The 17,270-nt window shown below is 41.4% G+C and overlaps 1 protein-coding gene across 1 annotated transcript; it reads left to right on the forward strand.

The window, feature by feature from the left end:
* Positions 1-871: 871 nt before the first annotated feature.
* LOC6045644 (involucrin) lies at positions 872-2,277 on the forward strand. Its single transcript, XM_038250870.1, has 2 exons — positions 872-885; positions 1,030-2,277. Exons 1-2 carry the CDS (start codon positions 880-882, stop codon positions 2,275-2,277), a joined length of 1,254 nt encoding a protein of 417 aa, XP_038106798.1. The 5' UTR covers positions 872-879.
* The last annotated feature ends 14,993 nt before the right edge of the window (positions 2,278-17,270 follow it).

Consider the following 17,270-nt stretch of genomic DNA (forward strand, 5'->3'; position numbering starts at 1 on the left):
GCAATCTTAAAGCCAAGAATATATTTTAAATTGAATTTTACTTACAATATCAAGCAATTTGACCCCAAAAATGCTCTAAAGTGATTTGGAAATTTGAAATCCAAGATTGAAACAGCTTTTTAAGTGTAAACTTGATCAGAACATTTGGCACTTTTTTTTGGGTACGGTTGAGGTGGAATTTTTAAAATTCAAACGATTTTCTAGGAATTAAAGAATTTATCAAACCGAGTTTTATTTTTTTTTAATTCTGGAATATTACAGATGTTGATTTGGTTGGGTTATGGCCAATAACTGGTGAGTTGAAATAACCGTTCAAACTAATTTGGAGCCTGAGGTTTTGAAGTGAAAAATTGTTTACGACCATAATTTGAACAACATAATTTAAAATGATTGTTGTGTCATTTAGTGACTTATCTTATTAAAAAAAAAAATTATAACAGGATAACAAGATTAATCTTAAGAATCATCATCTGACCCAACCCAATTAATTAACGTAAGCAAAGTGTATTAAAAACTCACACAGCACCATTTCACCCACCCAACCTTGCACTGCAAGCGCGATCGCGTTCTCTCACGATCTTGGACCAAACAACAACCCCAAAAAAACGATCTCTCCACTTCTCACATCCTCCACCTCACCTCACCTTTTCGCGATATATCCATCTTTCTTTTGTTTTGATCACCATCTTTGCACAGGGCGTGAGGTGGAAAAGCGCCGAAATAAAAAAAAATGTATTGCCCGGAAAACAAGTGGCCATATAAAATGCACGGTTGAATGTGGCCGGACCATCATTTGCTTGCGGATCGATTGACCGATCGGGGGTTGTTCAGCACGCTCTCTCTCTCAGTGTTTTTTTTCTAAGTAGTGGGATTTCTACCATGAAGGTGTGTGTTTAATTGTTTTGACTGTGTGTGACTATTGTGTATTCGTTTGGACATGATTCTAATGAAAAGTGATTGTTAATAAGGACTGTTTGACCAAACGAATACACCAGAGTGGGAATAGTGGCTAATTGTTTCTTTGTTTAGTTATTCTTAGTACTGTCGATGGCTTTGGCCATAGCCGTTGGAGCGGCCATCGAAAAGCCCGCTGAGAAGGTGGAAGCGGACAAGGATTCGGAAAAGACGGAGTCCAAAGTGGAAGAAAGTGACGCCAAAGTGCAGGAGAAGCGTGGCCTGTTTGATTTCGGATATGGAGCAGAACCGGAGTTGCACGGTGGGTTCAAGCCGTCGTTTGGCGTTGATTCCGGCAGTGTGGCGTCGAGTCGCCATTATGATGATTACATCCACGAGGATCATCAAACGGTGATCCACAAGGAGGTGAAAGTACCGTATCCGGTTGAGGTGGAAAAGCACGTGTATGTCGAGAAGAAGGTCCCAGTTCATATCGACCGACCCGTGCCTTACCCGGTGACCGTGGAGAAGAAGGTTCCAGTTTATATCGAAAAGCATGTTCCATATCCGGTGGATCGCCCCGTGCCATATCCAGTGAAGGTTCCATATCCGGTCCATGTGGAGAAGAAGGTCCCTGTGTACGTTGAGAAGGAGGTTCACGTTGACCGCCCGGTTCCGTATCCGGTCCACGTGGAGAAAGAAGTCCCAGTTTACATCGAGAAGAAGGTCCCCGTGATAGTCGAGAAGAAAGTTCCGGTCCGCGTTGAGGTGCCCGTTCCGGTAGTTCATAGAGTCGAGGTTCCCGTTGACAAGCCGTACCCTGTCCATGTTCCGAAGCCATACCCCGTGTACATCGAGAAGGAGGTCATCAAGCACGTCGATCGCCCAGTTCCAGTAGAAGTTGAGAAACCGGTTCATGTCCCGGTGTACCACAAGGTCGAAGTCCAGAAACCGTATCCAGTGTACGTTGAAAAGCCAGTTTATGAGGACAAGGAGAGTGAAGAGTATCAGCACCGTTACGAGCAGTACAAGCAGCATCAACACCAGCAGGAAGAACAGTACCAGCATCACCAGCATCAAGAACAGTACCAGCATCACCAACACCAGCAGGAAGAACAGTACCAACATCACCAACATCAACAGGACGAACATCACCACGTAGGTCCCAGCTATATCCGCGATCCGATCCACGTGGTCGATGAACGATCTCATCAGGCGAGCCACGAAAGCCAGGAGCATCATCCCGAACAGCAGGAGTACGCCGAATCGTCCAAGAAAGAGGTGAAGAGCGTGGTGCCAGCTGCCAAACCTGCCGAAGACAAGCCAAAGCACCAGGAGCAGCACCACCACATCCCGTCCCATCGTGCCAACAACGATCAGTGATCGGGACATGAACCGCAAAACGCGCCGACTTGTCAGACGTGAAAGCACTAAATCAGCACTTGCCAAATTGCCTTCGTTTGAAGGTTAGTTTCGCACAAGTACCTAAAAACGCTTACCCAGTCAAATCAATCCGAATTCTGAAACGGAATCTAATTAGAATCGTATACAAATTCCGTTTCAAACGCAACAACCGGTTCGAACACGGAACCAGTTGTTGCGTTTGAAACGGAATTTGTATACGATTCTAACTAGATTCCGTTTCAGAATTCGGATTGATTTGACTGGGTACTCGTACAAAACCAGCCTCCAAACGAAAACGTTACAAGAGTTTAACCCAATTTTGAGTAGTCACGCTGTCAGTTTTCAAAATGACCGTTAAATTCCTGCTGCCGAAAGCCCATTCACGTCCGACAAGTCCGTTCCCGCAACGAATCCTCTCTAGTCTGTCTGGTAACAGTGCAATTGTTCCGATTGGGTAACGTCCCAACACACACACAAAGTAGCGAATAAATCCCCCAAAAAATGTAAACAAATAACCTTTCTCCACGTGTTAGTTTCACTTTCCGCGCGCCAGATTCGATTATGCAACCCCCCGGCCGACAATTATCCACTTCATCTGTGCTATAGTTGTTCCCCTCCGCTTATTTTTGGCCGCCGTTGATAATCACGTCTTTCGCTAGCGATCGCGGAGTATTGGCCTCTGGTGGCCACCTTGGGGAATAGCTTACTTTTCTGTGTGGCGCAGTGTGCCATTTTTCCAATTTCTATTTCTTTCCACTTCATCAACCGCCGATCGTGGATGAGATCGATGGAGCAAGATTCGCCGGCGGCCGCGGGTTGATGATGATGAATAATGGTCATTATTGGGTAAATGTCTCGATCGCGAGAGGCGCAAAAATTGGCACTTTGTGTGGGGCACTCGCGAGCAATTGGGAAAGAGTCATTGAGGTGGAGTACGAGCGGGGGAAGTTAAGGACAGTGATTGTTTCGAAATTGTTTTCCGGTCCTCGGCGATGAGTGGTGTTGAACCAGGTAATGGAAATTGATCTCGTTGAGATCAATGTGGTGCGATTGTGACAACGAGTCATTGAGTTTGATATCAAGTCAACAATATTTTTTTATCATTCACAGCGAAAATATAATATTTCAGCGGCGTGTAAAAAGCCTGGGTGTAAACTAAATTTTGTATAATTTTATGGAAATTTATGTAATTTAACTTGCAGAAATTATGTGGGTCTATTGTTTGAGAATTTGTTATTGTTGCCAATACAGCCCATACCTCGGCCCATGCTCAATTATTCGAAGGCCTCGGATAAATTTCGCTTCGGATAACCAATCAAAAAAAAAAAATCTTTGTCTTATTTTTGGCTGTCGAGATTAAGTTTGGCTCCTTATTTACTCTAAAGAGATTAAGAATTTATAATTACAAGATGGCGGAGATAAAATATTGCGAAAATGCATTTGGTTAATTTTTAGTTAAAACTAAGATGATATTTTTTTTTCTTTGTGATTTGATAATCGAAGTCTCCCCATACAAACCTTTATATTATTGAACTTCAGACAATCGAGTTTGGACTACATCTAACTTGCTTTTGGTGTGAAACCTACTCACCTATCGAAGGTCAATAACCGTGCGGGCTATACTAAGGCAAGGACCTTTCGTATGCTCGGTTTGTACTTTGCATCTGCAGGCATGAAATATTTGTTTGTGACAAGGAAACAATAATATTGGGGGTACTTGCAAATCGGTTTAGGTTGAAATTTAAATATTATTTTACATCTCTTTAGACCGATGCAACTATTTTTAAAAGTCCCTGGTCTCAACATTTGAATGCAAACAGTGCTTAAAAATGCATTCTACACTACTTCAGTTGTTTTTCAATCATTAGTTGAAAACTGTAAATTTTTTGAAATTAAATATGTCTTTATTGAACTTTCTTATAATAATTACATTTCATTTACATTCTAAGTGGTATGGCTAAATGCTCTTCATCTTTGTTGTATTTTTCGTTTTATTATTGACTGTTCACATTCATTTATTTACTTCAAATTGTTTTACATTTTTGCATTGAATCGAATACATTTGGGTAAAAAAGAAAAAATCACTTTAACAACTAATCCTAACTTAAAACTAAAAAAAAGTAAATTCATTGAAATATTCAAAATCATTAGAACGAGTAAACTAGGGGAAATCTACCCATTTTAATCCTAATAAGCGGTCGTGTTTGAATGATGCTGGATAATCTAGAGTCTCCCTTGAATTTTACTAAAACCAAGTACACCAACGAGTAGAGCAAGTTTTTGTGAACATTTCTGTTTATTTTCACTTTCACTAAAAGTTATTCTATTTCTTTACCAAGCATTTAACAAAAAAAATTCCAAAGGGTATTCTAATCGATGCGAATGCATTGGGCCACGCCCATTTTTCTAATATCGGCTTAGTTCTTTTTTCTTCCAACACTCTGTCGAGTGTTGCCATTTGCGCTGACAGTTCAAACGAACACTCACGAAAAGTGGCATTTATAGGGAAAGTTTCCTGGCATCGCTGGCTGTGCTGCTGGTGGTGGCCTTTGTTCTTTTTTGCCTTCGTCTCTCGCTCGGTTTTCTTCAGCCTTCGATTGGAATGCAAAGTGAAAATTGAAACGTCAAACGACTTGACGCGTTTGTTTTTTTGATGGCGCTTGCTAATTTATTACATTTTTCGGGATTATTCTTCAAGTGAGTGCCTTACTAATGATCAAAAGAACATGTTGCCGGTAGTTGGAAGCAATTTCATATCTTAAGCGCCGTGAAAAAGTAAGCGAAAGTGGAAAGGTAATTTTGGCGATATTCATTAAGCGTTTGAGGGATTCTCGTGTGTGTCACTGTGTGTGCCAACAAAATGATGAGAAGTGGTCTCGCAAAATACAAATTATGATCAAAAGTGCATTAAATGTGATCTTTTTGGCCAGTAAGTGGCATACATTTGCGTGCTTACTCGAGGCGGTGCTGTTGCTGGTAAGTTTATAGCCCAAATAGTATTTTTGGAGCTTTAATCGAGCATCAAACTCTCCATATGACGAAGATAGGTGTTTGATTGGAAAGGGTAGATTTCCCCTACGAACTGTATTTTAAGATAAATCCTCCAAGCGTTCTCACTTGTTCCGCACGAGTTTTGCAACCACGCAGTGTTGTTGTCATCTCGATGAAAATGTTCAAAAGTTCTTGTGGTGAAAACAGGTCACTACTGCCTTCATCCGTTGATGCTGGTTGGTTTTCCTCGGTTGCTGACTGAAGCCAGGAGGTGTTGTATTCTCTGCAACTTTTGCCGCTGATTCAACGGCAATGGCTGCAGATTTGGAACCACTCGAGCAGATCCCGCTCCTGGTGACGCCAAAGCAGGAAAATCCACGTCCGTGAATGCTGGTGGTGTTTTGCGACGATTTGGTTGGTGCCTCGTCGTCGCTTGCTGCCGAATTTTTACAAACTCAGCTCGTTTTGGGCAGCTTCGATTCTTCGTAGAATGGTCACCGCCGCAATTAAAGCATTTCGCTTCGATGTTCTCGTTGATTGTTTCGCAAGCTTGAGTTTTGTGCTCACCTCCGCAGGTTGCACAACGACTCTTGATGAAACAATTCCTTCCACCATGTCCAAACTGCAAACAGTTCGAACACTGTGTCACGTCACGGTGCACTGGACGATAACGTTCCCAAGTCACGATGATGTTGAAAATTGCCCGAACTGCTTTCAGCTCAGACGGCGTTGTCGATCCTTTCTCGATATGAACCAGGTACAGTTGATCACGATACTTGATGTCCTTGTTGTGTCTCGTCATCTTGAAGACTTCGATCACGTTCAACTTAAGAGTTTTGAGCTCTTCTTTCAGCACACCCAAGTAACATTTTCAGTTTTGTACCTATCTTGAGGAGAGATTGAAGTTATCTTAGCTAAAAATGACCATAAAGCCATTTTATCTCCAGGACAACAATAAATCAGCATTAAACCTGAGTTAAGAGCAAAGTGGACTATTTTAGGAGGTTATCATGACCATTTATTAGGAGTCATCTAAAACTCATCAGCATAGACATTGATTTTTAAAACACTCTGCAGGTGTATTTAATTGCTTAAATAAAATTTATGCTCAAGCTTCTTAAATTTATAACCGCACAGAAGAGGTTTTCAAGACTGAAATAAACTTTCATTAAAGATGTTTTCTCTCGTTGAAGATAAAATTGATTTGTCGAAGGAAAATCAGTTCTAATTATAATCTCGTTAAATTCAATAATTCTTTATGAAATAAATCACAAATGGCCAATGAAAAAAAGATTAAATTATATTGATAACTATAAAATAATATCAAAATAATAAATTACTGTGACTTTACGCAGCCGTTCTAACTGAAAAATTCTTGCCATCAAAATTTCACTGGTCAGTTTTCTTAGATACCTCGAAAAAATATGCATCGAAGGCATGAATCGTTCAAAATTGCATCGATTTTTTATTTTGATGGACCGATTAATTATTTTTTTTCTGAAAAACCAACATGGCTTCCATTTTTGGCCGTTGCTTTTTCGTGTTAATATGGCTGAACTCATAAAAACTATTCTCTCTTAGCCAAAGCAGTTATTAGGGCCATTTTTCTTAAGAAGCTCTTGTACAAGAAACTTTAAGAGCTTTGTTTCTTGCGAAGCTCTTGTTCAAGATTAAGCAAGAACATGTAGACTGCAGTGAGCTTTAAGGCGATTTTAACCAAGAGCAAAAGGCGTAGTACTGCGACCGTAGCGCATGCGAATTTTAGTTAGCAGGAGGTAGATCCAAAACGTTTTTTATTGTTATTTTTTCATCGTTGGATAAAAAACAAAATACATTTTTTTTTTCATATTCTTTATTCATTTATTTGATTGGGATCATCATAAGTTTTCCTCGCATAAAGGATTTTACCGTAGACACAACAACACTGATTTTAATAAACAACACTAGACCAACGTTAAAACACTAGCACTCCGCGACGAATTTATCCGCTTCTCGGAACGCCTTATCCAGCTTATCCTCGAAAGGCTCTGACGGACAAACGGATGGCCTAACTGATGATTTGTAGCTTGTCGATTCTGCGCGTCGGCTTCACGGTAGCTACGGAATCGGCGCCCATGATGATTTTCGTGTTACTCGATCAACACGTGCCGGAAAAAAACATCTACTGCCCATGCATGTCAATGGACCAAATCGGCATGTACTCGATCACCCTCGGATAGGTGTACTCCGTTACATCCGCGCTGGAGCCGGAAACGGGCGAAAAGTATCACTTGTTTACCGGGATCACAAATTTTGGTAAAAGTTTCTTTGACACTAAACCGACCGACTGTACAAAAAATGTGATTTGACAGATCAAGTTCAAATAATCTGGAAATATGCTTCAATAGAACAGAGTAGTTTTAATTTAGTTTCAAAGCAGTTTTGACAATGCTTAAAAGTCTTATAAATAACCTCTCTGGGATAGCTTTAAGAGAAACAATGAAGTGTGATATAAAACTATGTTCCATGCTCTTAAAGTATTCTTAAAGATATTTTTAAAACTTTCGTATCATAAACCCAGCAAGTTTTGATCAATGTTTTCATAAAACAGAAAAGCAAATTTCAAACCTTTTATAAAACCTGTTAAGAAGTAAAGGCATTTTGCTTGTTACTTGGGCACTCACATCCATGTCGTACAGGCCACGGAGGACCTGTTTCATGGGGCGTTTACCTGGATCGTTATGGCTGTAGTATTCAATCTTTGTGTTGTTCAGGAAATCCCGAACGTAGTTGTTATCCTTTGTGGTAGGTAGCAGAATTTTGAGTCCATCAGCACACAAGCGAATGAAAGCTCGTAAAGCACTAGATTTGATAAACCCGGTCAGCCACTTTCGCACCGAATCCGATGACGATGTTTTCACAAAAATGGGTGGCAACTTTTCCCGTCGTTCAAATTCTTCCTTCTCGCTCACGTCCACAGGGAGGGTAGCGAACTGGTTTCCAGACGAATTTTGAGCGTCCTTGCTCAAACTGCCTGATCCTGCTGGTGAGGACCGCCTCTTTTTCTTGCCGTGAGGCATTTTTTGCACTTTTTAGCACTTATTTGGTGTTGGAGGGACGCACGTCTGACTCGCTGCTCTGCTGATCGCAGACTCAGTTGAAAACTGTAAGATTAAACGAAATCAAAAATTTTAGAGAAAAAAATCTTTTTGCGATACTAAACATAGAAAATTTCCAAAATTTCAAGAGATTTTTAAATCAACCCAAACATGCTTAAAAATGATTCTAACACAGAAGATTGCATTTTAAATTGTTTTCAGCTGATTGCACTTAAATACGCGTTGAAATTTTAGAGTTTTTAGAAAATATTTTTCCTGCCCCCTAATTTTTCGGGCCAACTTTGTGGAATATTTTTAGATTATTTTTATATGTTTTACTGGTTCAAAATAGGCATCAAGTATGGGGCTGGTTGAAGATTCACTTCGATCCTGATATACAGCTAGTTAAAAACAATGAAGCAATAAGTTTAAAGATTTTTAAGTGTCACTCAATTTTTAAATAACTATATCTCAGTAACTAATGAACCGATTTTCAATCGCCTCGAAAAAAAAGAGATTCATGTGTGGTTCGTAACAATTCGCAAATCGTTTTTTCTTTATAGTTTTTGTTAAATATATCATAAAACTTTGCCCCTATGCCAAAAGAAGTCATTTAGCATCATTATTTTTTCTATACAAGTTTCATCGAGGGGGGCGTCACTTCCGCGCTAACCGAGCGATAAAGCTTCCTTTTCAAACCTTTGCAGCGTTCACTTTCACCTTTCCGCTTTAACTTGCTTTAACACGCGTTAACCGCGATAACTTGCTTTTTGGCTTACTTTTTCTTGCGTTCTCGCATCACACTGCTCGATTTTTTTGACAGCGAGAACTGTCAAGAGCAAATGACAGTTCTCGTTGTCAAATTAGTCGAGCAGTTTGTTTTGCTAAATTTTTCTTCGTCACCGGACGGATGGTGGTCAAAAAAACGGTAGCGCCCTGAAAGGAGGAAGCAAGATTCGGCTTAAAAGAATGTAACTTCCGGACGGAACATTAATGGAAACGAGCGTGTTCCGGGGCCGGTGTTGGGTGTGAAGAGCCTGCCAACGGAGCTGTACGACGATGAACCTGCGGAGAGCAAAACCGGTGGAGACAGATCAGCCATCGGAACCGTTTCCTGCGCTTGCTAAGGGTTCGAGACGGATCGGTCTTTCGTCTATTTCGTCGTGGGGACAGCCTTTTCAGTGCGAGAGTTTGCAAAAAGGATTGGCCAGGAACGGCCGCGAAGTGTACGCCGGGAATCGAAAGGCCGCGCTACTGGTGGCGAGCAGTCTGAAGGAACAGAGGAGTACAGTGGTGGCAACCTGAAAGTGGCCATTGTTATCCTTGAGCTGGCTGGTGAAAATCAGGGCGAAGCGGTCGAACATCTGTTGTAGTGTTAATCGGAGCCGACCGGTATCTCAGAGCTAAAGCCGCCGACCAAACCGAGCAGCGCACCTGCTACATGGTGTTGGTTAGTCAAACACTATTCTTACTTTAGTTTTAACTCAAATTGTTTTTTCTTCACCCTACAGGGCGGCATTTTTTTTTTGAGGCATGATTGAGAGACTGGCCGTGGACAACTATAACGATGCATAGGGACGCGTTGCCCAGCTCGGAGGACAGCGTCGACTGCAGCCGGCACAGGCTCCATTTGTTCCGGAGACCGTCGCAGTTGCGTCCAACAGAGGTGGTGGATCCCACTTGAGCCTCTTGGTAAAGAACTCGGCCACACAGTTAAACATGTCGGACGCGGCCGACAAGGAGTAAAACGAAGATCTACCTGTACAACCGGAAAAAAAAACGGAATCGACGTAACACCTTATAATGTGGCCCTCTTAAACCTTGCGGTTTCGTCAACGGATCCACAGGTGTGTATCGTTCTTTTTTGCGACAAGACTCCGCCTCCCGGGTCTCCTAAGTGTGAAGGTATGGCACGGGGAGAGGGCACCGAATACCTATATTTACACTTAGAATTTTTTGCGTCCGCCTCGGGATTCGAACCAGCGACCTCTGGATTGTGAGTACAGCGCGCGGTCCGATTGTTCCACACAGGCAGACTAACCTGACAACCTGACATGCTGTTGAAGACGTGTGGGTGCTCATATTTAGCCCAGATGCTAGTTATATATGTCCGAACAACCCCTGAAAATATCAGGTAAATTCTGCATAAATAAATCTTAAGCTCTAAAGTGCATAAATAAATCTTAAGCTCTAATGTAAAATAAACAGTTTCAACAGAAAAAAAAAAGGATTTTATTCAATTAAGTGTACAAAATCATATCGAACTAAGGAGGCTGCGGGACAGACGCGCCGCGGGGTGGGACCAGTGCTTGGGAACGTCTAGCTTGGAGTTGCCGCCCTTACTGAACGCTGCACTTGAGCCGTTGATCTTTCTCTGAATGCTGCCCAGCTGGTTGAGTGCGTTCAGCGATCGATCTTTTCTGTGATTGTGATGCAGCAATGTCGGTGCTTGAAGGAGTCACGCTTGTAGACCAGGTCGCGGATCGACTTGAGCATGTTCTTGGTGGCCATATTCAGCTTGAGGATGATGGTTGTTGATCTGGCGCAGATGGAACAGCAGCAGCGCTTTGCAGACCTTAGGACTTGTGTCGGTGATTCATCTTTTTGGGCATCATGTTGAACCAATCGTGACCGGTCAATTCACTGCGCGGAAGAGTCCCTTTGATGAGGCCGGGCTCGGGAATGTTCAGATTGGAGTTGCCCGTCCTTGAAGAACTCCGCCAGCATAGGCACCGGTGCCGGCAAACCATTACTGTTGATGCTGTCCTCGCGGTGGTCCAGATTCAACAGCGGACCTCCGTTGGACGCACCCGCAAAACTATTCGTATCCGCGAGGAACAGGAGAAACTCGAGAATCAGCGCACGGCGATACTGTTGGTCTGCGAAAGAACCAGAATTAAACAACTAAAACCTCCAGGTAGATTCGGACCAACTTACGTAGGCACTCAGCTGCTCGTACAGGCCGTGAAACAGATGTAGACTTTGCGTCGCCAAGTTTTAATCGTCGAAGGTGATCGAGTTTACCGCGCCCAGATGTCGTTCGTACTCCTGGACGAAATTTCCACTGCGGGTGCCCCACTGAAAGAGAAGAAAATTTGAGGCTTCTTATCCCATTATTTTTTGTTGAATCTACTCACGCAAATGATCTTATCGGACGTCGGACGTTCCCGCCACTAGCAGGAAGCACTGTTCGGGCATACTTGTTCGGCTTATTCTCAGTCATGCGGTTCCGGCGCTGCTTTTTGGCCATCATCTCCTCGATCACAACCTGCTCGGCCCCGTTCGGCCTGGACACAAGTTCCTCGTCCTCGCCTCATAGTCCAAAAAATTCATCAACTTCTTCCAGATTGGCGATCTTCAACTTTTTTCTCTTATCCCCCGCCTGATTCGCTATAAAAGACTGCAAGCGCCCCACCACCTCCACTCGGTCCTTCCTCCACCGACGGATCAAACGCGTCCCATAGTTGTGGACCGTCTTTCGCTGGTTCTCAATTTGAAAGTCGCTAATATGTGCCGCCTCCACAAACCCTGCAGCATATTCTTCGGCTCCCGTATCTGCTCCGTCAAACCCGGATTCGCTGGACCCGCCATCGGTTCAAAAATCTCCTCGTACCTCGGACTCGGGATGATTCCACCTGCCCCGTGAGACCACCAGCGGGGCGACAAATCTGCAGCGTTTTCGTCACCGAATCGGCAAAACAAATTAAACTCACAGATTGCTTTGTTTATTTACGAAAACTGCAGGAAAATAATCAAAACAAAGAACGGGTTGCCAAACCCGAAAAAAAAACTACTCGAAAATGACGGCAGGGTTGCAAGATCGATTTGGTTTGGTTCAAAAATCGAGCAGACGCTGACCGCTTTAACTCGCTTTAACGCGCGTTAACTTGCGATAACTTACTTTCTGGTGGCGTTATGTGAAAACTCGGTACGATGAGTAGCGTTGATGCTTTTCGAGCTCGTTTTCGTGCGTTTTAGTGTGTTGTCGCGGAGTGACATTCCCCTCGAGTTTCATACAAATTTGGGGGCTGTTCATACAAAATGGGTATGTACATGTATGAAAATCTGTATCTAGAGAAGGTATCGATTTGGTATCTTCAGCAAAGTTGTAGGTTATAATTAGTACGCGGTCCGATTGATCCACACGGGCAGGACAAATACAAATTTTCAAAATTTCAAAATTTTTGGTATGTTTTAGGGAACTAAAAAGACACCTTTTAAGCCATAGTGGGTGATGGTGCTAGATCAGGTATAGGAGATATGATTGTTTGAAAATCGTGTTTTTTTTTTTGGAAAATATAGGAAATTTGACTTATTATCAAAAATATGTTTAAAAAGCCAAATCAAATAAGCAATCGAAAAGTACTTAAACATTTTCAAGTTTAAACTTTTCGGTTATAAATTATTGATTTCTTTTTGTTTTTCTTTCATTAAAAAAAACTTGAAAGAAAAGCACATCTTAAAAAATATTTTTGAAGGGCTGAGGAAATTTACTACAATTTTTTTTCTGGAACTTTGAAAATCGGGAAATTAGTTTCACACAAAGAATTCGAATGGATGAAATTATAATTTTCTACTGATTCTTCAGATATCTCGGATACTTTTGGTCTGATTTTCATTGTTAAAACATTAATCTCTTGCGAATTTTTCTGATCTTTTCTATAAAAATAATTTCAAGCTTCACTTGTGAAAAGGTCTACTGATAGATAGTTTTCCTAATTTTATAGTTTAGACCAAATTATAATTATTTTTTTTAATTACACTGACCTACACAAAATGACAAAAATGATTGCGCAGTAGGGTGCTCAGAAAAGATGACCCCCTGCTCCACAAGCGGAAAACAGTTTCTTGGGTTATTTTAAGCATCTGTGTAAATTTTGGGCGAAATTGGTTGAGATTAACCCATTGATACTCGAGCCTAAAGTTGTCGAAAAAAAAGTTTTTGTGTGTGTGTGTTGTCCAATCCAATACCCGCTAGCCGGTAGCAAAATTATGGGAAAGTATAGTTTGTATCAGACTTGGGTTATGCTGATACAACTTATCTCAGTCCCGGGTATTAGGTGGTGATAGCCCTCGTGCAGCTTCCAACGACCCATTTCAGAATGACAGAGCTCCTTGCGGTCCAATTCCGAGGTCGTTGGGCATTGTCCGGCCCCGCCTAAACATAGAGCAAAAACCAGACGGGTTCTCGATCTATCTTTAAACTTCCAATCCCATCAGGCAAACAGGGATCAGCGCGTATTTAATTATTGTTGAAAAGAAGGCATCATTTTAAATTTTCAGTTCGGATAGATCTCACCAAGTTTCTGGATCGACTGGTTGTCCAATTTCTAGGCAGCTTTCAAGCACACGGACGTTGTTTTCTGTTTTGTTCGCAAGCGCCCGGAATTCCAGCTGCGAGCAGCTTGATCACATCTTGGAGTACAGATTCTCTGGAAATTCTTGGTCAGCTGCAGATTGGATACTGCGGTTTCAGCGCAATATCCACCATTTCTGACCGACTTCACCCGATCGTAGAACTTAGTGTAGTTTCCTAGGGGTTAATTACTTCGAGTTTATTGCATACGCGTATCATACGCATATAATATTCTCATTGTCTGCATACCGTATTGACGATATAGACCCCATATTCGTCGTATTTGAGGTCATATCTACCCAAATATCAGCGTGAATATCATACGCGCATAATACTCGCGCAGTATTCCTTGGCTGCATATTGCGCAATTCTCACTAACTTGGACTTCGCACTAAATTATTGCTATTGATCGCACTATTGCGACTTGTCAAACTGGCTTGGGAAATTTTAATTTTCTCAAAAAATGATCAAAGCGAGCCGATGTTGCTCACCTGTCAATCGCAATTTTAAAGTGCGAATGTCCAGTTTGGTGGAAACTGCGACTGGAAATGTAAATAAACAACTGCTGGTTGCCTAGTTTTTGGAAATTTTGTTGTCAAAAGTGCGAGAGAAAAGTGCGGGCCAAATCCAAGTTACAGTGCAAGGATCAATACCGTATCGACTCCAATATTGGCTTCATATTGGTGCAATATCAGAAGTGAATTGCCCTTTGGTAGTTTCACTGATCTTCCAAGTACTTCCTCTTCATCTGCAACACCTCCTCCAGTAGTAGATAAAACTGCTTGAGCGCAGCTTCCAGAAACCTTCCTTTGCACACTATTATTTTCTTTCGCACTATTTGATTTTCGTTATTTTAGGCGTAGAAAAAAAAAACAGGTTGAATACCACCCTTAGAGCTACACTCAAAAAACCATTCACCACATAGTTGCATGAAAATTCCAGTGGCAGCCCATTTTTGGTTCAGAACAACGTTTTACAGGAGTCATGCAACTGTCACAGTGAATTCACGTCATCCCAACTTGATTCTCACATAGCCTGCACTCACACAATTGAACGCTACGTGAAATTCATGCCTGAAAAATTGGAGGCGTGGCTTACAGTCAGCTGTGTTTAGGTCTGCATGAAAATCTTGTCAAATCCACAGGGTAACTGGTATGGAAAAAATCCACTTACCTTTTCATGCTACATTGTGGTGAAATGTTTTGTGTGTCTGCAACAATGTTTGAAGAGGTTGCATGAAATTCCTGTCTGCAAATTTCAAACCAGGCGAGCAGTCTGAGGACGGTCAGTCTGCTGCTGATTCTCTTGAAGTGAACATCGTTTAATTTTTTTGTCGATTCAGCTGGTCATTTTCTGACATTCCTCGTCGCGCTCTTTCAGCCAGATTTCTAGTTCGATGGTAAGTATTTTTGTAATCATGTTGTATTTTTTAAAAATTAAATTGCAATTGTTTTTTTCTAGATCCTCGTAAAGCAAATTTTCCAGCGCACAATCGTCGTCGACCTCCGAAAGGCCGAGTGAAACATAAATCCGGAGGAGCGCAAGGCCCAGCAAAACCAGGCCATCAAACGTCGCAAAATGGAGACAAGTAAGCTGAGAAAGGCGCTGGAGGGAACCGACAGAAAATTAAGGCTGCTAAAGTGCTCCAGCATACCGGCCCGCACACCGTTACTGAAAATCCGGATACGTAAATCAAATTCAACAAAAATACAAGAATTCCACCCAACTTAAACCCTTCACCCGGGAAGCAGCTAAATTGCTAGTGAATTGTGATTAATATAGTGTTTTATGAAATGTGATTAAGATTGTGGTTTAAAGATCGGAAAATCAAATCATTTGACAATAAAAAGTTTAAAGAACTAATGACTTGTGTATTATTAATTTTTTATCTGAAAAAAAATAAAAATTAAGAAATAACCCACTAAAATGCCAATTAAGAATCAGGTGAATTTGACATTCAGATCATGTGAATATTGCATGGAGAGTCATGCTAATTTCACGAGAAATTCATGCAAACCTTGCGTGATGCGGTAGTGAACAGCCATCGAGGGTCTGTGCACTGAGATTCAGTTCCCACATGACGTTCATGTCACTGTTGCATGAAATGCCAAATGGAAAAAAATCACGTATATTTTCATGCAACATTGTGATGAAAACTATTTTGAGTGTAGCTAGCTCACATCTCACTAATACAACTGCAAGACCGAAGCAACCGCGACGATTTGCTTAAACTGTCAAACCCGTCAAACCAGGCGTCGTAGAAATTAAAATCGCGAAAACTGGTCAAATTTATAAAACTAAAGGAAATCTTCACTTTCCACAAGTAAATCCACACATTTTACAATCTTTCCACTTCTTTCCAAGGTCATGACTATAAAATAAACGTTCAAATAATTGAAATTCCGCGGACCGCACAGCTCCAGCTTCTGCTCTCGATGGCAGGGCTGGCAACTCATCAACCCTTTTTCAGTTGTCGAAAAAAAAAGTTTTTCATACAAAAATTACATTTTTAAATCGCTAATAACTTTTCAGGATTGAGTTTTACAGCTCTGTTTTGTTCTACAAAGTTCCCAGTCATGACGTTCTAGCAGGATTCTAGCAGACTTCTTACAGAGCTGGATATTCTTACAGCATTCTAGCAGAAATGTTCCACCGTTCTAGCAGGATTCTGACAGAACCAGCTCTGCTCGAATATTTCGTGACTGGGTTGTAGAGCATTAAATTTTCAATAAAAATCTCACTTTTGGGAATATTTGAATGGGAGTAGCGCACCCTACAGATAAACCCGTAAGAAAATGGGTTTTTCATACATTTTTTCGATTTTCTCATGCAACTATCACTCTCGATTATCAATGGGTAAATGTTGACCGATTTTGCTCATATTTGGCCAAGAGTCCTAAAATAGCTTGAGAAACAATATTCAGCTTGTGGAGCGAGGTTTTGAGAAAAAGTCCCATATTCTGGGCACCCCATTGTGCAGGTTCAACTCGAGGGGAAGCGTGAACTTTGAGGTCCTCGGAAACACGTGCACTTTGAATTTTTTAAAAATATTTAGGCCAGGCCGAATGGTTTTTCTTCAAAGTTTTTATGTAGAATTAGGGCATTTCATCGCTATTGCATACAAGCAAAAATTGCTTGCAACATGTGGGAGCAGCGAACATTTACAAAAACATTATGCTACAAAAAATAAGTTGCATCAATTTGTGTAATTAAATTCATAATTTTGTAAGAATGGTTTTATTTTACCTCTTTGTATTAATTTTATAGGTCACGTTTTGAAAAATAAGTAAAATCTACTAAAGATAGCAAAAAACAAGCATCTTATTCCAAGCACGTAAATTTCTGCTGTAAATGTGCAGATTGTCCGAGCATGCTGCATTTAAATTTACACCAAAATAAGAACCCTGCTCTTTTTTCCCTTCAGCAATCTTCAGGGAATGCACCCTTTCACACCTGGAGCAGTTCGCACCAAACACGACGCTGCCTGGCTGATGATTGGAAGTTCACTCGCCGGCGCCCCTTTTGAGCGCAGATACAACACGGAATAC

The sequence above is a fragment of the Culex quinquefasciatus genome, chromosome 2 (genome assembly GCF_015732765.1).
Source record: "Culex quinquefasciatus strain JHB chromosome 2, VPISU_Cqui_1.0_pri_paternal, whole genome shotgun sequence".
Lineage (NCBI taxonomy): Eukaryota > Metazoa > Arthropoda > Insecta > Diptera > Culicidae > Culex > Culex quinquefasciatus.